This window comes from Erpetoichthys calabaricus, chromosome 10 (assembly GCF_900747795.2).
Source record: "Erpetoichthys calabaricus chromosome 10, fErpCal1.3, whole genome shotgun sequence".
Classification (NCBI taxonomy): Eukaryota; Metazoa; Chordata; class Cladistia; order Polypteriformes; family Polypteridae; genus Erpetoichthys; species Erpetoichthys calabaricus.
Genome location: NC_041403.2, coordinates 81,649,430 through 81,666,950, shown reverse-complemented (window position 1 = coordinate 81,666,950; position 17,521 = coordinate 81,649,430). Strand labels below are relative to the sequence as shown.

The 17,521-nt window shown below is 39.4% G+C and overlaps 1 protein-coding gene across 4 annotated transcripts in view; it reads left to right on the top strand.

Annotated features, from left to right (window-relative positions):
- szt2 (SZT2 subunit of KICSTOR complex) overlaps positions 1-17,521 on the top strand; it is a 382,417-nt gene that overhangs the window by 16,998 nt on the left and 347,898 nt on the right. For all 4 annotated transcript variants that reach the window (XM_051933248.1, XM_051933246.1, XM_051933247.1 and 1 more), the window contains exon 4: positions 7,014-7,184. In XM_051933248.1, the coding sequence (XP_051789208.1) occupies positions 7,014-7,184 (171 nt within the window). The remainder of the gene's footprint in view (positions 1-7,013; positions 7,185-17,521) is intronic.

The window sequence follows — 17,521 nt, the reverse complement described above, 5'->3', positions numbered from 1 at the left end:
AATTGAGAAGAAAAGAAAACCTTTTTAAATTAAGTCTTAAAAAGAGGTGTAAAGATATTGACAATAAGCTACGCAAACCCACCAAGACATGCAATCATTTAAATCAAGGCGCAAGTCGAAAAACACCATCCCATAATATTAGTTAACGATTAACACATTTGTATATGTATTGTAAGCATACAATACAACTGATAATATGTTGCGCTTATTTATCTGGTGTACTGACATTTTTGCGCGTTTAACGGCTGAAATCTAACGTGGTTTGTGCCCTTCAGAATGAAAAGAGTTTGCATTTACCTTTTTAATAAAAGGCGAGCTTTTAAGCCTGAGAAATCACCCCGTAAATGCACACGTTTAATTGCACATGTGTTAATATGTATGCTTACACAGTATTAAAAGACTCTCAACAAGTACACAGTATTAAAAGACAGTCAACAATTAACGTCATTTACCTTCGTTCCCGCCTCCTCCATTAGAGTATATGGACAAAAAACAGGTTCCAGTTATGACCATTACACGTAGAATTTCGAAATGAAACTTGCCTATCTTTTGTAAGTAAGCTGTAAGGAATGAGCCTGCCAAATTTCAGCCTTCTACCTACACGGGAAGTTGGAGAATTAGTGATGAGTGAGTCAGTCAAACAGGTTCCAGTTATGACCATTACGCGTAGAATTTCGAAATAAAACCTGCCTAACTTTTGTAAGGAAGCTGTAAGGAATGAGCCTGCCACATTTCAGACTTCTACCTACACGGGAAGTTGGTGAATTAGTGATGAGTGAGTCAGTCAAACAGGTTCCAGTTATGACCATTACGCGTACAATTTCGAAATAAAACCTGCCTAACTTTTGTAAGTAAGCTGTAAGGAATGAGCCTGCCAAATTTCAGACTTCTACCTACACGGGAAGTTGGAGAATTAGTGATGAGTGAGTCAGTCAAACAGGTTCTAGTTATGACCATTACGCGTAGAATTTCGAAATAAAACCTGCCTAACTTTTGTAAGTAAGCTGTAAGGAATGAGCCTGCCAAATTTCAGACTTCTACCTACACGGGAAGTTGGAGAATTAGTGATGAGTCAGTCAGTCAGTCAGTGAGTCAGTGAGGGCTTTGCCTTTTATTAGTATAGATTAACTATATTTGTGCTTAAAAATCTTAAAAGAAAATATATGTACATACAGTTTGTACGGTCTGGAATGGATTAATTGTATTTACATACAATCCTATGGGGGACATTACTTCGGGTCCCGACCAAATCGGGTTACGACCAAAGTTTTGGAACGGATTATGGTCGTGACCCGAGGTTCCACTGTATGTGTGTGTGTGTGTATATATGTATTTTATTTTTTTTTTTGTAAATTGCCACTTAAATAAAAAACTTGAATCCTAAGACGTTTTTAGTTATCAAGCTGTTTACAAGTTTGACATGTTTGTACAATTGTCTGTCACAATAGACCCTTGTTCTTCTTCTAGTCCTCATGATACCGGTGCTTCCTTCAAAGCCCTATACTTAGCATACATATTTCATCTTTAGGTGTTTTGTGCCACTGGCCAAAATTGTTGTCCAACATAATATGCAAATTATGCAGATATTTGCTCATTGTCTAATTTTTACATTTTCAAACAATGGACAAATTGCACTTCTTTTCAACTATTTTGTTGTTTGTTCTAATCTTACTAAAGCCAGTTTCTTCTCATATTTATGTTTATGAATATGCACAAAGACCACATGAGTTTGATTTATTTGAGTAAGGGAAAAGGATGACCATGTACTTTTATTGGCCTCCTTGACCTGAGATGTGTCATAAGATGACATCTGAATTCCTATCCTCAGATTTCCCTGTTTTAGTAAGGTATCTTCAGAATTATAAAAATGGATCTAAAATGTGGCTGAATTTAAAATATGTATAGTTGCATCAACAGTAATAATTCCTAACACAGTTTTGCAGCAATACAGGCAGTGTTGTCTTTGTACACTTGTACAATTATTGGCACCCCTGAGAAAAATGGCTGAAAAGGATTATAAAAAGAAATATGAATTACCTAAATTTCAAACTGAAAAAATGAGAGAAATTCAAACTTTAACTGAAGTCTGTTAATTCTGAACATAAATAATTCCTCATCAAGAATTAATATACATAAACAATAATACAACAAAAATATACAATAATATTAATCAAACCATACAAGCCTCTCTTATTGGCACCCCCTCATTTAATAATTTGTACAACCTCCATTTGGCAAAAAACAGTGCTGAGTCTTTTTACCTATAACATCTTATAAGGTTGAAAAATATACAGCATAGAATCTGAAGAGTATTCCTCTTTACAGAATCTCTCCACATCATCCAGGGTCCTGGGTCCTCTCTTGTGCCTTCTCCTCTTCAGTTCTTCTCATATTTTTTCAGTATGGCCATGAGAGGTCCATGGCAGAAGCCTGATTTCTGTGTTACTTTAACCATTTTCATGTTTATTTTGGACATATTTTTTGAGTTATTGTCCTGCTGGAAGATCCAACAATCACCCACTTTATATTTTCTGGAAAAACAGCCACAGTTAAAGTTAAAATCTTATGGTTTTTCATGAAGTCCATGATGCCATGTACCCTAACAAGGCTCCAATTGGAGGAAAAACAGCCTGACAACATTACAGAACCTCCACCATACTTGACTGTGGGGATCAGGTTCTTTTTGGTTTAGCCACACCTTAAGATTTTGTTGCAAAAAAGCTAAATTTTCATTTTGTCTGAACCACCGTTCCAATGTAAGTTCCAGTAGCATTTAAAAAAACTCCATGCGCTTACATTTGTGGGTAAATGATAGGAAAGGCTTTTTTGTGGCATGCCTGTCAATTAATCTGTTGGCCTTGAGGTGGTGTCTGATGGTAGTTTTGGAGATTTGGTGACCCCAAGATGCTACTTGTTTCAGTATTTCTCCAACAATGCTCCTTCAGGATTTGCTTTTACCTTTCTTACCATCCTCCTCACTGTTAATGGGAGCAAAACAAAGTTAGGACTTTTTCTCGCCATGCTGGTAACAGTTATAGTTGATCTGAGCTTTTCATTTATTTCCCTATCTGTAGGTATTGGCATTTTCAGGTTGGCAGTAATTTTTGCAGCCTGACTTAGGAAGATCATCACACTTTTCCTTTGTTTGAATTGTGTGTTTTCTTATCTTTTTCTGTGTTGATGAATAAGACAATTTAACCTCTGTGTCATCTCATATTTATACCCCAGTTAAATAGGAAGTCATAGATTACAGCTTGAATGTTAGTATATGCCATAGTATGATATAAATAGAAAAAATGTTTCAGTTAAACTGTGTTCATAAGAATTTCTAGGGTTGAGTGGTGCATGTAGTTTTGTTAAAAATTATTTCCTAATCAGAAAAAAATATTTTAATTAAAGGTTGGATTTCTCTCATTCTTTCAGTGTGAAATTAAGGTAATTCACCAAAAGGTTAATTTTTTTATAACCTCTTTTACTCATCTTTCCTGGGGTGCCTGTAATTGGAAAATGGACTGTAAACTTTTAAATCCATTTTTATCAATGCACACTTTTTAGCAGGATCCATATTGAGGGACATATTTCTGTTGTACACCATCTATATTTGGTTATACTGGCCACCAATAACTTTGTAAAACAAAGCACTCCATTTTACAAATAGTAAAGTTCATCAGTCATTCAGGCATAAGGTGCAAGAGGTAGAACTGGTAATTAGCAGGTTTACTACAGTGCACACTTAACAAAGCAAATAACTGGACAAATAAGAACACCCAACAGCTGTGAAAACATAACTTCAAAAATATTGAACTTATCTTTTAAACTCTGTGATGTAGAGAAAAGCCAAGCAAAATGACACCTTTTATTGGCTAACTATCCATCCATCCATCCATCCATCCATTGTCTCCCGCTTATCCGAGGTCGGGTTGCGGGAGCAGCAGCTTGAGCAGAGATGCCCAGACTTCCCTCTCCCTGGCCACTTCTTCTAGCTCTTCCGGGAGAATCCCAAGGCGTTCCCAGGCCAGTCGAGAGACATAGTCCCTCCAGCGTGTCCTGGGTCTTCCCCGGGGCCTCCTCCCGGTTAGACGTGCCCGGAACACCTCACCAGGGAGGCGTCCAGGAGGCATCCTGATCAGATGCCCGAGCCACCTCATCTGACTCCTCTCGATGCGGAGGAGCAGCGGCTCTACTCTGAGCCCCTCCCGGATGACTGAGCTTCTCACCCTATCTTTAAGGGAAAGCCCAGACACCCTGCGGAGGAAACTCATTTCAGCCGCTTGTATTCGTGATCTCGTTCTTTCGGTCACTACCCATAGTTCATGACCATAGGTGAGGGTAGGAACATAGATCGACTGGTAAATTGAGAGCTTCGCCTTGCGGCTCAGCTCCTTTTTCAGCACGACAGACTGATGCAGCGCCCGCATTACTGCGGATGCCGCACCGATCCGCCTGTTGATCTCACGCTCCATTCTTCCCTCACTCGTGAACAAGACCCCGAGATACTTGAACTCCTCCACTTGGGGCAGGATTTCGCTACCAACCCTGAGAGGGCACTCCACCCTTTTCCAGCTGAGGACCATGGTCTCGGATTTGGAGGTGCTGATTCTCATCCCAGCCGCTTCACACTCGGCTGCGAACCGATCCAGAGAGAGCTGAAGATCACGGCCTGATGAAGCAAACAGGACAACATCATCTGCGAAAAGCAGTGACTCAATCCTGAGCCCACCAAACCGGACCCCCTCAACACCCTGGCTGTGCCTAGAAATTCTGTCCATAAAAGTTATGAACAGAATCGGTGACAAAGGGCAGCCCTGGCGGAGTCCAACTCTCACTGGAAACGGGTTCGACTTACTGCCGGCAATGCGTACCAAGCTCTGGCACCGATTGTACAGGGACTGAACAGCCCTTATCAGGGGGGCCGGTACCCCATACTCTCGGAGTACCCCCCACAGGATTCCCCGAGGGACACGGTCGAATGCCTTTTCCAAGTCCACAAAACACATGTAGACTGGTTGGGCAAACTCCCATGCACCCTCCAGGACCTTGCTAAGGGTATAGAGCTGGTCCACTGTTCCGTTACCAGGACGAAAACCACACTGTTCCTCCTGGATCTGAGGCTCGACTATCCGACGGACCCTCCTCTCCAGGACCCCTGAATAGACTTTTCCAGGGAGGCTGAGGAGTGTGATCCCTCTGTAGTTGGAACACACCCTCCAATCCCCCTTCTTAAAGAGGGGGACCACCACCCCGGTCTGCCAATCCAGAGGCACTGTCCCTGATGTCCATGCGATGTTGCAGAGGCGTGTCAGCCAAGACAGTCCTACAACATCCAGAGCCTTGAGGAACTCCGGGCGTATCTCATCCACCCCTGGGGCCCTGCCACCAAGGAGTTTTTTGACCACCTCGGTGACCTCAGTCCCAGAGATGGGGGAGCCCACCTCTGAGTCCCCAGGCTCTGCTTCCTCATTGGAAGGCATGTTAATGGGATTGAGGAGGTCTTCGAAGTACTCCCCCCACCGACCCACAACGTCCCGAGTCGAGGTCAGCAGCGCACCATCCCCACCATATACAGTGTTGACACTGCACTGCTTCTCCTTCCTGAGACGCCGGATGGTGGACCAGAATCTCCTCGAAGCCGTCCGAAAGTCGTTCTCCATGGCCTCCCCAAACTCCTCCCACGCCCGAGTTTTTGCCTCAGCAACCACCAAAGCCGCATTCCGCTTGGCCTGCTGGTACCTATCAGCTGCCTCCAGAGTCCCACAGGACAAAAGGGTCCTGTAGGCCTCCTTCTTCAGCTTGACGGCATCCCTCACCGCCGGTGTCCACCAACGGGTTCGGGGATTGCCGCCACGGCAGGCACCGACCACCTTACGGCCACAGCTCCGGTCAGCTGCCTCAACAATAGAGGCACGGAACATGGCCCATTCGGACTCAATGTCCCCCACCTCCCTCGGGATGTGGTCGAAGTTCTGCCGGAGGTGGGAGTTGAAGCTACTTCTGACAGGGGGCTCTGCCAGATGTTCCCAGCAGACCCTCACAACACGTTTGGGCCTACCAGGCCTGACTGGCATCCTCCCCCACCATCGAAGCCAACTCACCACCAGGTGGTGATCAGTTGACAGCTCCGCCCCTCTCTTCACCCGAGTGTCCAAGACATGTGGCCGCAGGTCCGATGACACGACCACAAAGTCGATCATCGAACTGAGGCCTAGGGTGTCCTGGTGCCAAGTGCACATATGAACACCCCTATGCTTGAACATGGTGTTCGTTATGGACAATCTGTGACGAGCACAGAAGTCCAATAACAAAACACCACTCGGGTTCAGATCGGGGGGGCCATTCCTCCCAATCACGCCCTTCCAGGTCTCACTGTCATTGCCCACATGAGCATTGAAGTCTCCCAGCAGAAGAAGGGGCCTGAGTTGCCTCGAAAGCTTGCATATTGTAATCTTTTTAGTTAGCCAATAAAAGGTGTCAGTTTGCTTGGCTTTTCTCTACATTCATAATGGCTAACACGGTACAACACCCTAGTACTACAAACTCTGTGATGCAATTTCTACATGGTGTGGCCAAAATGTATGTAAATACTTTTAAAATTTAAGTCTGCAATGTACACTTTTAATTGTGTCTGAATTGTTTGATTTGTACTTTTAAACTGTGGAGCAGAGGGGTAAATCAAGAAAAAAATTCTTTGTTCTCAGCATTATGGAGGGCACCGAATTGTATTAGATATTGGATTGTGTTAAGTAATAGCTAAACAGATGAACTTAAAGGATTGAATCATCTCATTTCCTTTCTAAAGTTTGTTGGTTGTTGAGATTTTGGAGTGGTGACTTTAACAATGCTATAATATAATGACACCTAAAGTTAGTTATACAAATACATTTTGTATTTTGAGTGTTTTTAACCCTTGCCTTTGTTGCTAAAGCCGATGACACATTTCTGAACAACCTTAGTTAAGCATGAAAATATAAGTTAACCATTTTGTATAAATCAAGTCTAATTTATTCATTTTCTAGGACGATATCACCGGTCAAATGATCTTTGATGAAGTGTTTCAGACACTTTCCCATTGCTTGCATGGACTGGCAAAAGCCTTTAAAGTGCCAGGGACAGAACTTATGTTCCAGCCTGAGATCTTTGTGACTATTTTGGCCTACTCCTCTATTATTGGACTGCAGTCTCATCAGGTATTCTTTAATTTTTCTTCTTAAAGTAAGTGTTCAGTTATAATGGCTGTCTTTATTAGTGTAATATCCTTGTTGATTTCTACCATCAAATGCACATCTCCTGTAAAAGCTGTATTTTATACAACAGTGTATTTTAAGTCTGTTCCTTTTTTCCTTTATTCTATTCTTCCTTTACAGCTTATCTACCCCTTCTGAATATTTTTTAAAAATTTTATTTCATCGCATTTCATCTCACATTAATTGTCAAATTTTTATGAACATTTCTCAGAAACACAAAAGGCATTTTTTCTGAAATCAAAATCTTTTGTCCCTTCAAAGTGAATTTATTCAGTAAATTTTAAGGCTTTGCTTCATGTTTGCACCAGTGCCTCACAAGAAACCCTTTTCAAACTGCAAGGACAGACACAATATTGTTAAAAAGTATGAACAGTTTCCAGTGGCAAATGCTGTACACCATGATTATGGAGACAATAACCTTTAATTAAAAGTCATCATGAAATATTGTTTCACTGTTTACTGCAGTGTAATTCTTGAGTAAGAAATGAATAAAGAGAAACATATGCAGCACACACATGTTTACAATTAAGCTACAAATTGTACATTGCAATTTTTAAAAAGACCAATTCTATAAAGTTTTCTGTAACCAGAAGAAAGGATACATTTGCAGCACCTTCTGTAAAAGCTATTTTTTGGCTGTGCTTTGTGCGTAAAAAGTTAATAATATATTTATTTATATAGCACTTTTCCTTGCTTAAGGTGCTTCACAGAGTCTCATAAAGAAACGGCTGGTATATGTAACTTTGGGTACAGATGTTTCCTGAATAGAACATTAAAATAGATATCTACAGGTTATACAAAGGCATTAAATAGAATAAAAGGCAATAAACCAGAGTAAAATACTAGATTCAGTACTAAAAGAAAGCCTAGCAGATTAATTTTATGTTGTTTTTTAAAAGAATGAATGGAGTCAGTTGTTCTAATTAATTTAGGGAGGTCATTCCAAATTTTGGTTGCTATACAGCTAAAGGCTCTGTCAACCATAGAGTGCAGGTTAGTATGGGGCACAACCAGATTGCCAGAATCAGAGGACCTTAGTGGGTGAACAGGAACATAGTGCTGGAGAACGTCATTGACGTAGTCTGGTGCAAGGCCGTTTAAAGCTTTGTAGCTTAATAATAGAATTTTATGTTCAATTCTGTTAGATACAGGGAGCCAATTGGAGGCAAAGCAGGATGGGTGTTACGTGATTGCTGTTGCTGGTTCATGTTAGGACTCTTGCAAAAGAATTTTGAATCAACTGGAGCTGTGATATAAGATTAGAAGCGGCACCTGGCAGTAGAGAGTTACAATAATCGATGCAGGATATGATAAAAGCATGGACAAGTTTCTCAGCATTAGAAAAGGAGAGCAATGAATGAATACGGGATATGTTATGAAGGTGAAAGTAAGAAAGTTTCTTAATGTGGTTTATGTGGGTGGAATAGGGAAGGGAGGAATCAAAAATGATACCAAGATTCCTTACATTAGAAGAAGGCCTGATGAGATCACCATGAAAAGTGACTAAGAAGGAGCTCATTTTCTTAAGTTGCGCTTTAGTGCCAATTTGCAGGAGTTCAGTTTTGTTGCAATTTAATTTTAAAGATTTCTGCTCCATCCAGGTTTTCATTTCACTGAGGAATGAAATTAAGTTGAGTATCATCTGTATAAAAATGATAACCCAGTCCATAGCTACGAATGATATGGCCAAAAGGATTCATATAGATACAGAAGAGCAGAGGGCTAAAGACAGAGCCCTGGGGAACCCCTTGTGTGACTGGCGCTGAGCTGGATCTGCTGTTGCCAAGACTAACAAACCCTTGCCTTTCAGTCAGAGAAGACTTAAACCACTGGAGGGCAGTGCCAGAGATATCCAAGATGTTCTCCATTCTGGACAGTAGAATGTCATGTCTGACAGCGTCAAATGCTGCACTAAAATGTAAAAAAATTAATATGCTGGTTTGTCCGGAGTGTGCTGCTGTAAGCAAATAATTAGTTACCCATAGCAGAGCAGTTTCACAACTGTGCTGTGCCCAGAAACCAGACTGAAAGGGTTCCATCAATTTATTATAGTTTATGTAATTTGTGAGTTGGGAGGCTACAACACACTCATGAACTTTTGACAGAAAAAGTAAATGAGAAATAGATAGAAAATTGTTGAGATTGTCAGCATCAAGACCAGACTTTGTTAACAGTGGGGTTGCACAAGTGATTTTAAAAGTGGCTGGCACAAAGCCAGTGTGAAGGAATGTATTCATGATTGTCATAACAGCTGAGATTATGGCATGAAGGTGGGATTTAAGAAATGTGGTGGAGAATGGGGTCCAGCACTCATGTAGTGGGCCTCAACTTACAAAGCAGGTCATTAACAAATGCAGTTGTGACTGGTGAAAATTTAGAACAAGAGCTGGATAGAGTGGGAAAACAGGGGAAGATATAAATGGATGATGGATTTATGTTAGTTGAGTTATTTAGATCTTCAATTTTGTTGCATAAAAAGTGGAGGTCTTTTTCACAGATTTTTGTAGAGGAGGTAAGTGGGCCAGATGCAGTAGTTTATTAACTACAGAGAACAAAACCCTTGGGTTATCATGACCATTTTCTACTATTCTGCCATAATGTGTGTTCTTGGCTGCAGTTAGTGCATCCCTCTAAGCTCTTTGATAGTCAGAGATAGCCTGAATGTACACGGTGAGGCCAGTTGTACGTGGCACTCTCTCAAGGCATCGGCCAGCTGTTTTCATAGATTGTAACTCTGAATTGTACCATGGAGCTGAGCACTTAAAGGAAACTTCCTGATTCTTTAAAGGAGCTGTTTTATCTAGTGATGAAAGAAAGGTTGTGTTATAGTGATCAACAAGTCTATCTAGTGTTGATGGAATAGGTGAAGACAGAAAATGATCAGAAATGGAACTAGCAAGGATAGAAGGACAGATATTTTTTAAGTTTTCTGAAAGAAATTTGACTTTTACAAGTAAGAGGAGGGAGAGGTAATTTAACAGTGAAAAGTACTGCTTTATGACCAGAGAGTCCCAAATCACTGTTACAAGTGTTGCCCACAGTTAAGCCAGATGTGCAGATTAGGTTCAATATATGACGACCACAGTGAGTAAGAAAATCAACATGTTGCACTAAGTCAAAACAGTCCAGTAAGGATAGGAATTCATTCCTCAGCTTGCATGTAGTAATGTCAGTATGGATGTTGAATGACTCTCTGCGAAAGGGAACTCAAGTGGGTTAATAATTCAGTCTGATCAGATCAAAAAGATACATTGTAGTTTGGGGGACAATAGAGAACAATGAGTAGGACATGACCAGATTTCGTTATTAGCTTAAGAGTCAGGCACTCGAAAGACAATGACCAGTCAATTGGGATTCTTTTGATGTTTAGTTCAGTTCTAACAATTATTGCGACTCCTCCTCCTTGTCTTGAGCTGCAAGGCTCTGCAAAGTAAATGTGTCTGGATGGTGTCTCCTCCGTGGTACACGTAAAATCATTTGGTTTTTGCCAGGTTTGTGTTAGTCAAAGCATGTTGAGTTTGGCTGCGGTGGGTTGGCACCCTGCCCAGGATTGTTTCCTGCCTTGTGCCCTGTGTTGGCTGGGATTGGCTCCAGCAGACCCCCGTGACCCTGTGTTCGGATTCAGCGGGTTGGAAAATGGATGGATGGATGGATGTTGAGTTTGGTGTCTGTAATGAATTCTGAAAGCGCCAGCGCTTTGCCATTAAGAGATCTTGAGTTAAACCATGCAATATCAACTAATGAGTGTTCATTGTGGACAGAGTCATGATCAGAGTTTATTTTAACAAATTGCAAATTTGGCACACTGACACTCCTATTTCCAAAGCCATGAATAGGGTGGCATATTCCTGAACAAATGCTGCCATTGAACTTTCATTCGCAGCCTGGTGATGGCAGCGACCTGACCCGTGATGTAAATATTTTGGGTGCTGCACAATGCCTGTGTCTTTTAGGACATTCCAGTCTGACCACTTGCTCTAGACAAACTGTTTAATATGAAGGAGTTTCTCACAAGAGTGTTTTAGCATAGTACAGAGCAATACTTATCTGATAGTAGCAGAGAAGCAGCACAGCATAGTGGAGAAAGTGGGATGGGGTGGTGCAGATGAGTGGCAATAGCAAGCAGCAGAGGAAGGACAGTAGTAGGAAATATTACAAGATGCACATGAAATGCCAGAATTCAGAAGTTCCAATGTATTGCCACATATAACACTGGGTATTACAGGCGTGATCACCCCAGAGCTGTAAGTCAGGTGGGTATAAAATCAGATCATTCCTCAGTCATTTAGCACATACTGAAGTAATTGAGAGCAATCCGGTGTATCCAATATAATTCAGAAGACAGACCATCCCCAGCTCCTAGGTCACCACAGTGCATCAAAGAAATGTTTATAAGACTTGTCCCGTGAACCACAGAAAGATTCAGTTGTCCCTGAGGCTGTGAACCCAGTCAAGGCGCAGTCTGTAAAATAAATCCAAATCAGTGCAGTTCGAGTCAGATGCATCAGTGAACTACCTGTGTATATATACAATAAATAAGCAAAATAAGGGTAAGAAGTGCAAATTTTAACTTGAATTTTGTTGTTAATAGGGAGGCACGGCAGCAACATGCATTCACCAGTGTCCCCTCCTTGATATGATTAATGGCCAATTTATATTTTATGTTCCAAAGAGTACCACGGTTCTCACAAAAGCATCAAAAAATGTGTTACTTTACTCATCTCAATAAATGACTACAAAACTGCATACTTGGTTTATTAATGTCATCTGTACATTACCCATAGGAATCCACAATAGAGTATGCAGATGGATACAGATTTGGCATGAAGCAGAGCAGACAGTTTTTGTCAGAAAGAACTTTATCTGAATTAGGTAAATTAAAAAAAGTGGGATCCTTTAGGGTTCAGTACTAGGGCTACAGCTATTTTCTTACCAACCAGGTAAACATTTTCAGTTGATCTTCTAAATTCTGTTAGTCGATCACTGTCAGGCTTATTTTAGTCACAGTGTATATTCAGGGCAGTGGACACTGGAACAATAAACAAAAAATGTATATTAAAGAAGAAAAAAAAGAGGTTTTAAAAACAAAATAAAAATGTATTAATAAAAACCGACATACATACAAATGTACTTATGCATATGGCTGTGCAAGTGCAAATATTTCCAAAATGTGCCATTAGAATTGCCAATGCACAAGTGTCTAAGAAAGCTCAAACTATCTATCTACCAACCAGGACAAGCCTAGTACAGTGGAACCTCTAGATACGAGTTTAATTCGTTCCAGAACTGAGCTTGTATAGCGAATTTCTCGTATCTAGAACAAACTTCCCCATTGAAAATAATGGAAATCCAGTTAATCCATTCTGCACCCCAAATATATTAACATAAAAATCAATTTTCCTAACAAATAACACTGATAAATTATATATACTGTAGTCTACCTTTAATAAATAACACTGGTAAATAATATAACTGATTATTAAAAGAATCAAAACAGGTGTCCAAAGTGCAGTAGAGCATTCAATAAATCTTTAAATAAATAATCCTTAAAACAGTTGTGAAGTGGAGGTTTAAAATACACAAGAATAACAATCCTTTAACACGAGGTTAAAACGTCAAAAGGATGCCGTCTTTAAAAAACAGATGACAATCCCCGGTGCTTCTTCTCTGTTAGCGTCTCACCTGCGGGCTCTGCAACAGGCGAGACACTCTTAATGCAGCTGACCTTCTCTACACCGTCCTGCTTCAGCTGTTTGGCTCGCCTGTTCAGCTCACTGTTCAGCTACACGCGAGCCTGCACTCACTCGCCCGCCCACCCGCCTGCCTGCCCCCCTCTCTCTCTCTCTCTCTCTCTCCCTCCCTCTCTCCTCTTTTCTTTTACTTTTTCTCCCCCTTAACCGGCTCGCGCTTCTCTATATATGCGGGGAGGACATGGCAGCTGCAGCCCATCAGCCACAGGAACAATCATGGATGTGGGCAGTTTCCCACCTGTGCACTTAAGTGAGAAACGCAGACACCGCAGATCGCGGCTCGCAACTGCTACCACGCCCCCTTGCTAAGCCGCGAGCTGTACCCACAGCCTGGCTAGTGGCTCGTTACGCGAGCCAATGCTCGTATTTAGATCTGAATTTTTCGCTCATACTTTCCTCGTATTTTGAATTTCTCGTATACAGAGGTGATCGTATCTCGAGGTTCCACTGTACTTGAATTGGGCACAGTACTTTCCTGCCTTAAAATGCACAGAGTAGTCTCTCCTTATAGTCACATAGTTTTTGTAGCATTCATTAATTTGGACCAACCATGTTTCATTACGACCTGAAAAGCAGTGAGAAAGATGCATTAAATCACATCAAAAAAATGCTGTTATTATAAGCTTGAGTTACTACGTAGGTTTGAAAAAGGGGTTTTGGCGGTGAAGGTTTAAGAATACAATGTGTCTGTTAAGGTTTTCATGTAACAGATTTTATATGTATATATATATAAACATCTATTAGAGCCGCACATTCAAATCACTGCATAACTGATTCAGCTAAGATAATGGAGATTCCATTGGCATGCCTTCTTTCTGTCTATAGTATTTTCCATTAAAAGTAAAGTAACGAGGACTGCTAAGTGTGTGAAATCAAAATAACAATGAAAATTGCTTGAAGGAAAAAAAAATACTTGAAGGTTATATCTGATGAAAGATAATTTAAAAATAACATTTTGGAACTGTGATTTAAATATTTTCTTCTTGAATTATATTAACATTAAAAAGACTACACATGCAAATAGTATCCAGTAATTTCCAGTTAGAAGATAAAATGAGAAATGACCAAAATAACAATTAATGAAAAAAAAAAATTATAGTCCAGTAAGAGATAAGTATGGAAGCTTTTTCCCACCAATCAAAAAAATGTATTGTGTTGTTTTGCACTAATTATTGTGTTGCTTCACTGCACTATCAGATCACCCTGTTTTTAAATATCTATGGCAAATACCTGGATTAATACTGAGTAGAGTCTTTATTTATACATAATGTGACAATATGGAGTTTTAATACACTCAGCACTTGACATTTATCAATTTATACTGCATACAGAAGAGACGGTTTGCATAAGCTACAAAATGTCTTTGGAGTACTATGTGCAGTTTTGTTCTTCATTAGAAATAGAATGTACCTGTCCTAGAGGAAACCTGGAAAAGAGCAGTTAGCCTGCATTCTAAAGTTCAGTAATTAGTCTATGAGGACAGGTGGAAGAACTTGTTTTTTTCCCGTTATTAAATGAGAAATATGAGTTGATGTGTGGTAAACCCCAGCTGTTACTCTAACACTAGAACTGTCGTGTGTTTTTTCAGTACTTTAACATTCAAGGCTATGCCAATTGGCATCTGAATCTTTTTGTTCTCACTAATGTCTCATCAGCTTCTCTTTCTGGTAACACATCCCTACTGCTCTACCCCCTAAAACCATAGCTATGTACACCAAGGTTATTATAGTTTTGGCTATTTATATTAGTTTTTATTTCTATATTTTTTCTGACCTTACTTGGAAATTCAATTTAGTTTTAGTTTTCCATCATCGTGTACTTTTAGTTTTAGTTTAGTTTTTATTTTACAAAGACATTTCTATTTTATTTTTATATATATATTAGTTTCAGTTTTAGTAATTATAGTATGGTTAAAGAGCTACATTTAGTTTTTGTGTCACAATGAGACAGAACTGTACACTTAACGGGTTTGGATATAATATGAATTTAATGTTAGTGGAAGCTTGCTACACTTCACAACACACTTTACTATTTGGTTTTGTTTTTGTCTTATAAAAACAAGCATAATCAAAACCAGGTACTGAATATGAACAAATTTACACAATTTTATAATTTATGAAATATTTTTATGTCATTTGTGCTGAACAAATCTGCGCTGATTGTTGGCACTTTTTCTTTTCCTTTTATTGCCCAGAATAGGCCAATTTGTAATGAACTTTAGGAGAATTTTAAGGTTTGAGAATTTTTTACTCTAAATGTCTACAGCACACAACATATCCCGCTCCAACGACAATGTGCTTATAATGAATGTCTTCAATATTTCATTCAAAAATCTCAAACACTGGGCTTTGTTATTTTCTACCAGCCATATTGATCTATGATTCCATTTCAGGCACAAATAATTTATAGACAGAATTTTGCACCTGCAAGCCTGGAAAGATATAAAAAAATAAAAGAGTTTCTACTGTGTTCGGACAGGTGTGACCATGAAAATCACGAAGGTTAAGGAAGAACGGGACTCTTAGGCTTGAATGAGTGTGCAGACCCCACCTAACTGTATTGAGAGAAACAAAGAAAAACAAGGATGTAGTGTGAATGTTAGGGGCAGTGAGACTTGAAAAGCCCACCATAAGAACAGTAAACCCATAATGAGCAGAGCAAGAGCAGATAATAGGAGTATGGGCACGCACAAAATGACACAGACAGTATCTGAGATTAAGAACAATATATACATTATCTAAACCTGTTTATCCAGAGCAGGATCACAGGAACCTGGAGCCTAACCCAGCAGGTTTGGATGCACGGCAGGAAAACTCCCTGGTATGCAATATGTATGATATGGCTGATGTTAAGAAAAAAAGAATATGATATTTCAACTATCTGTTTTGAGAGAGAGAGAGAGAAACATTGAAAAAACAGATATTTTAAAGCATAATTCTGCTACTGGATTATTGTCACAATATCAGGTATTTTGAGCTGTGAATATGAACTAAAAAAGATAAATTAATAAATATAGAATAAATACAAAAACAAATTAGTATGTTTAGCTTTTCACCACTTGGCAGACTCGCTTCCCCCACCTACCTGTAGTTCAGTATAGACATTGCCAACTCAGGGATTTTGCAAGGTTTACATTGCTTCATTGTTAAACGATGTTTTTAAAGCAAAAGTGATTGGTCAGCAACAATATGCTGATCTTGTATGATGACATTGTCAGTCTCTCAATCAGTGCCGTTTTATTTTTAAAAATCGGGAGTGGTCTCCCCTAGATTTTCTCGTGTACTCAGATATGGGGATGGATATTTGAGGAGTAAACCGCAAGAGAATGATTATATTATGTACAATAAAGAACCACCAACAACAAATCAAATCAAATTAATAATATATTGAACAATTATTATAAAAGTAAAGTTGAATAAATTGGACTCTGCAGCTGCATGAATAAAAAAAAAAAATATCGAGTATGTGTTCAGGTAAAGTACCACTTCCGGTTAATGGATTTGGCCCAAAAGTTAATACAGATCCACAATTCTGGTGTAACAACCACATGCCAAATTTCATCCATCTATCGAGTTGCGTTTTTGAGAATTTGTATTTATATACACACACACACACACACACACACACACACACACACACACACACACACAGACATAATTCCAAAAAACGGTATTTTCGGACTCGGGGAGTTCTAAAACGTCAAGGTTCATCAAGATGTCAAGGTCAAATTTTTTTCATGATTTGTATACTTTCTCTATACTTTGTATATTTCGAGTGCAAAGTGGCAGGTGAATTACTGTCAACAAAAAGCAGGTGCCTGAGAAATAAACTGAAACGTTACTCACTCGTGATTTTTCTGTCCATACGGTAAAGTTTTTGTTGAGCAACACATTCTGATTTCAGGTGTTTTTGAATTACATCTTGATACACAACAAGTGTAAAAAAAGGCGACACGTAAATCACTTTCTATTCCACACGCTTTACACACGTATTCAGCTCGCTCTTTCACTGCAAATGCTGTGTGAACACCCGACCTCCATCACCAGCCTCCATTCACTGGATGAATACTTGCGGGCGGCTCGTGGTGGATGGAATTTCAGTTTTAGAGTTAAGTTATAAGGGTTAAAAATTAACAGCAAGAAAATTAATTCAAAAATGAAACCTAAATAATGTTTCGTAAATTATTTTATTTCAGTTAGTCTTTCCAGCTACTTTAATAGTTTTGTTTAGTTTTAGTTTTTCAATTCAGTTTTTTAAAGTATTTTAGTTCAGTTTATAAAAATGTTTTTTTAATAATAGTTTCAGTTTTGATTTTAGTTTTCGTTAACTATAATAACATTGATGTACACCTCATGATTCAATAGCTTCTAGAACCAGCTTTAGCAGCAATAACTTGAAGCAATCTTTTCTGTATGACTTTATCAGTCGTTCACATTGTTGTGTTGGACTTTTAGCCCATTCTTCTTTACAACATTGTTTCAGTTCATTGAAGTTTGCGGCTATTCGTTTGTACACAGCTCTCTTAAATTT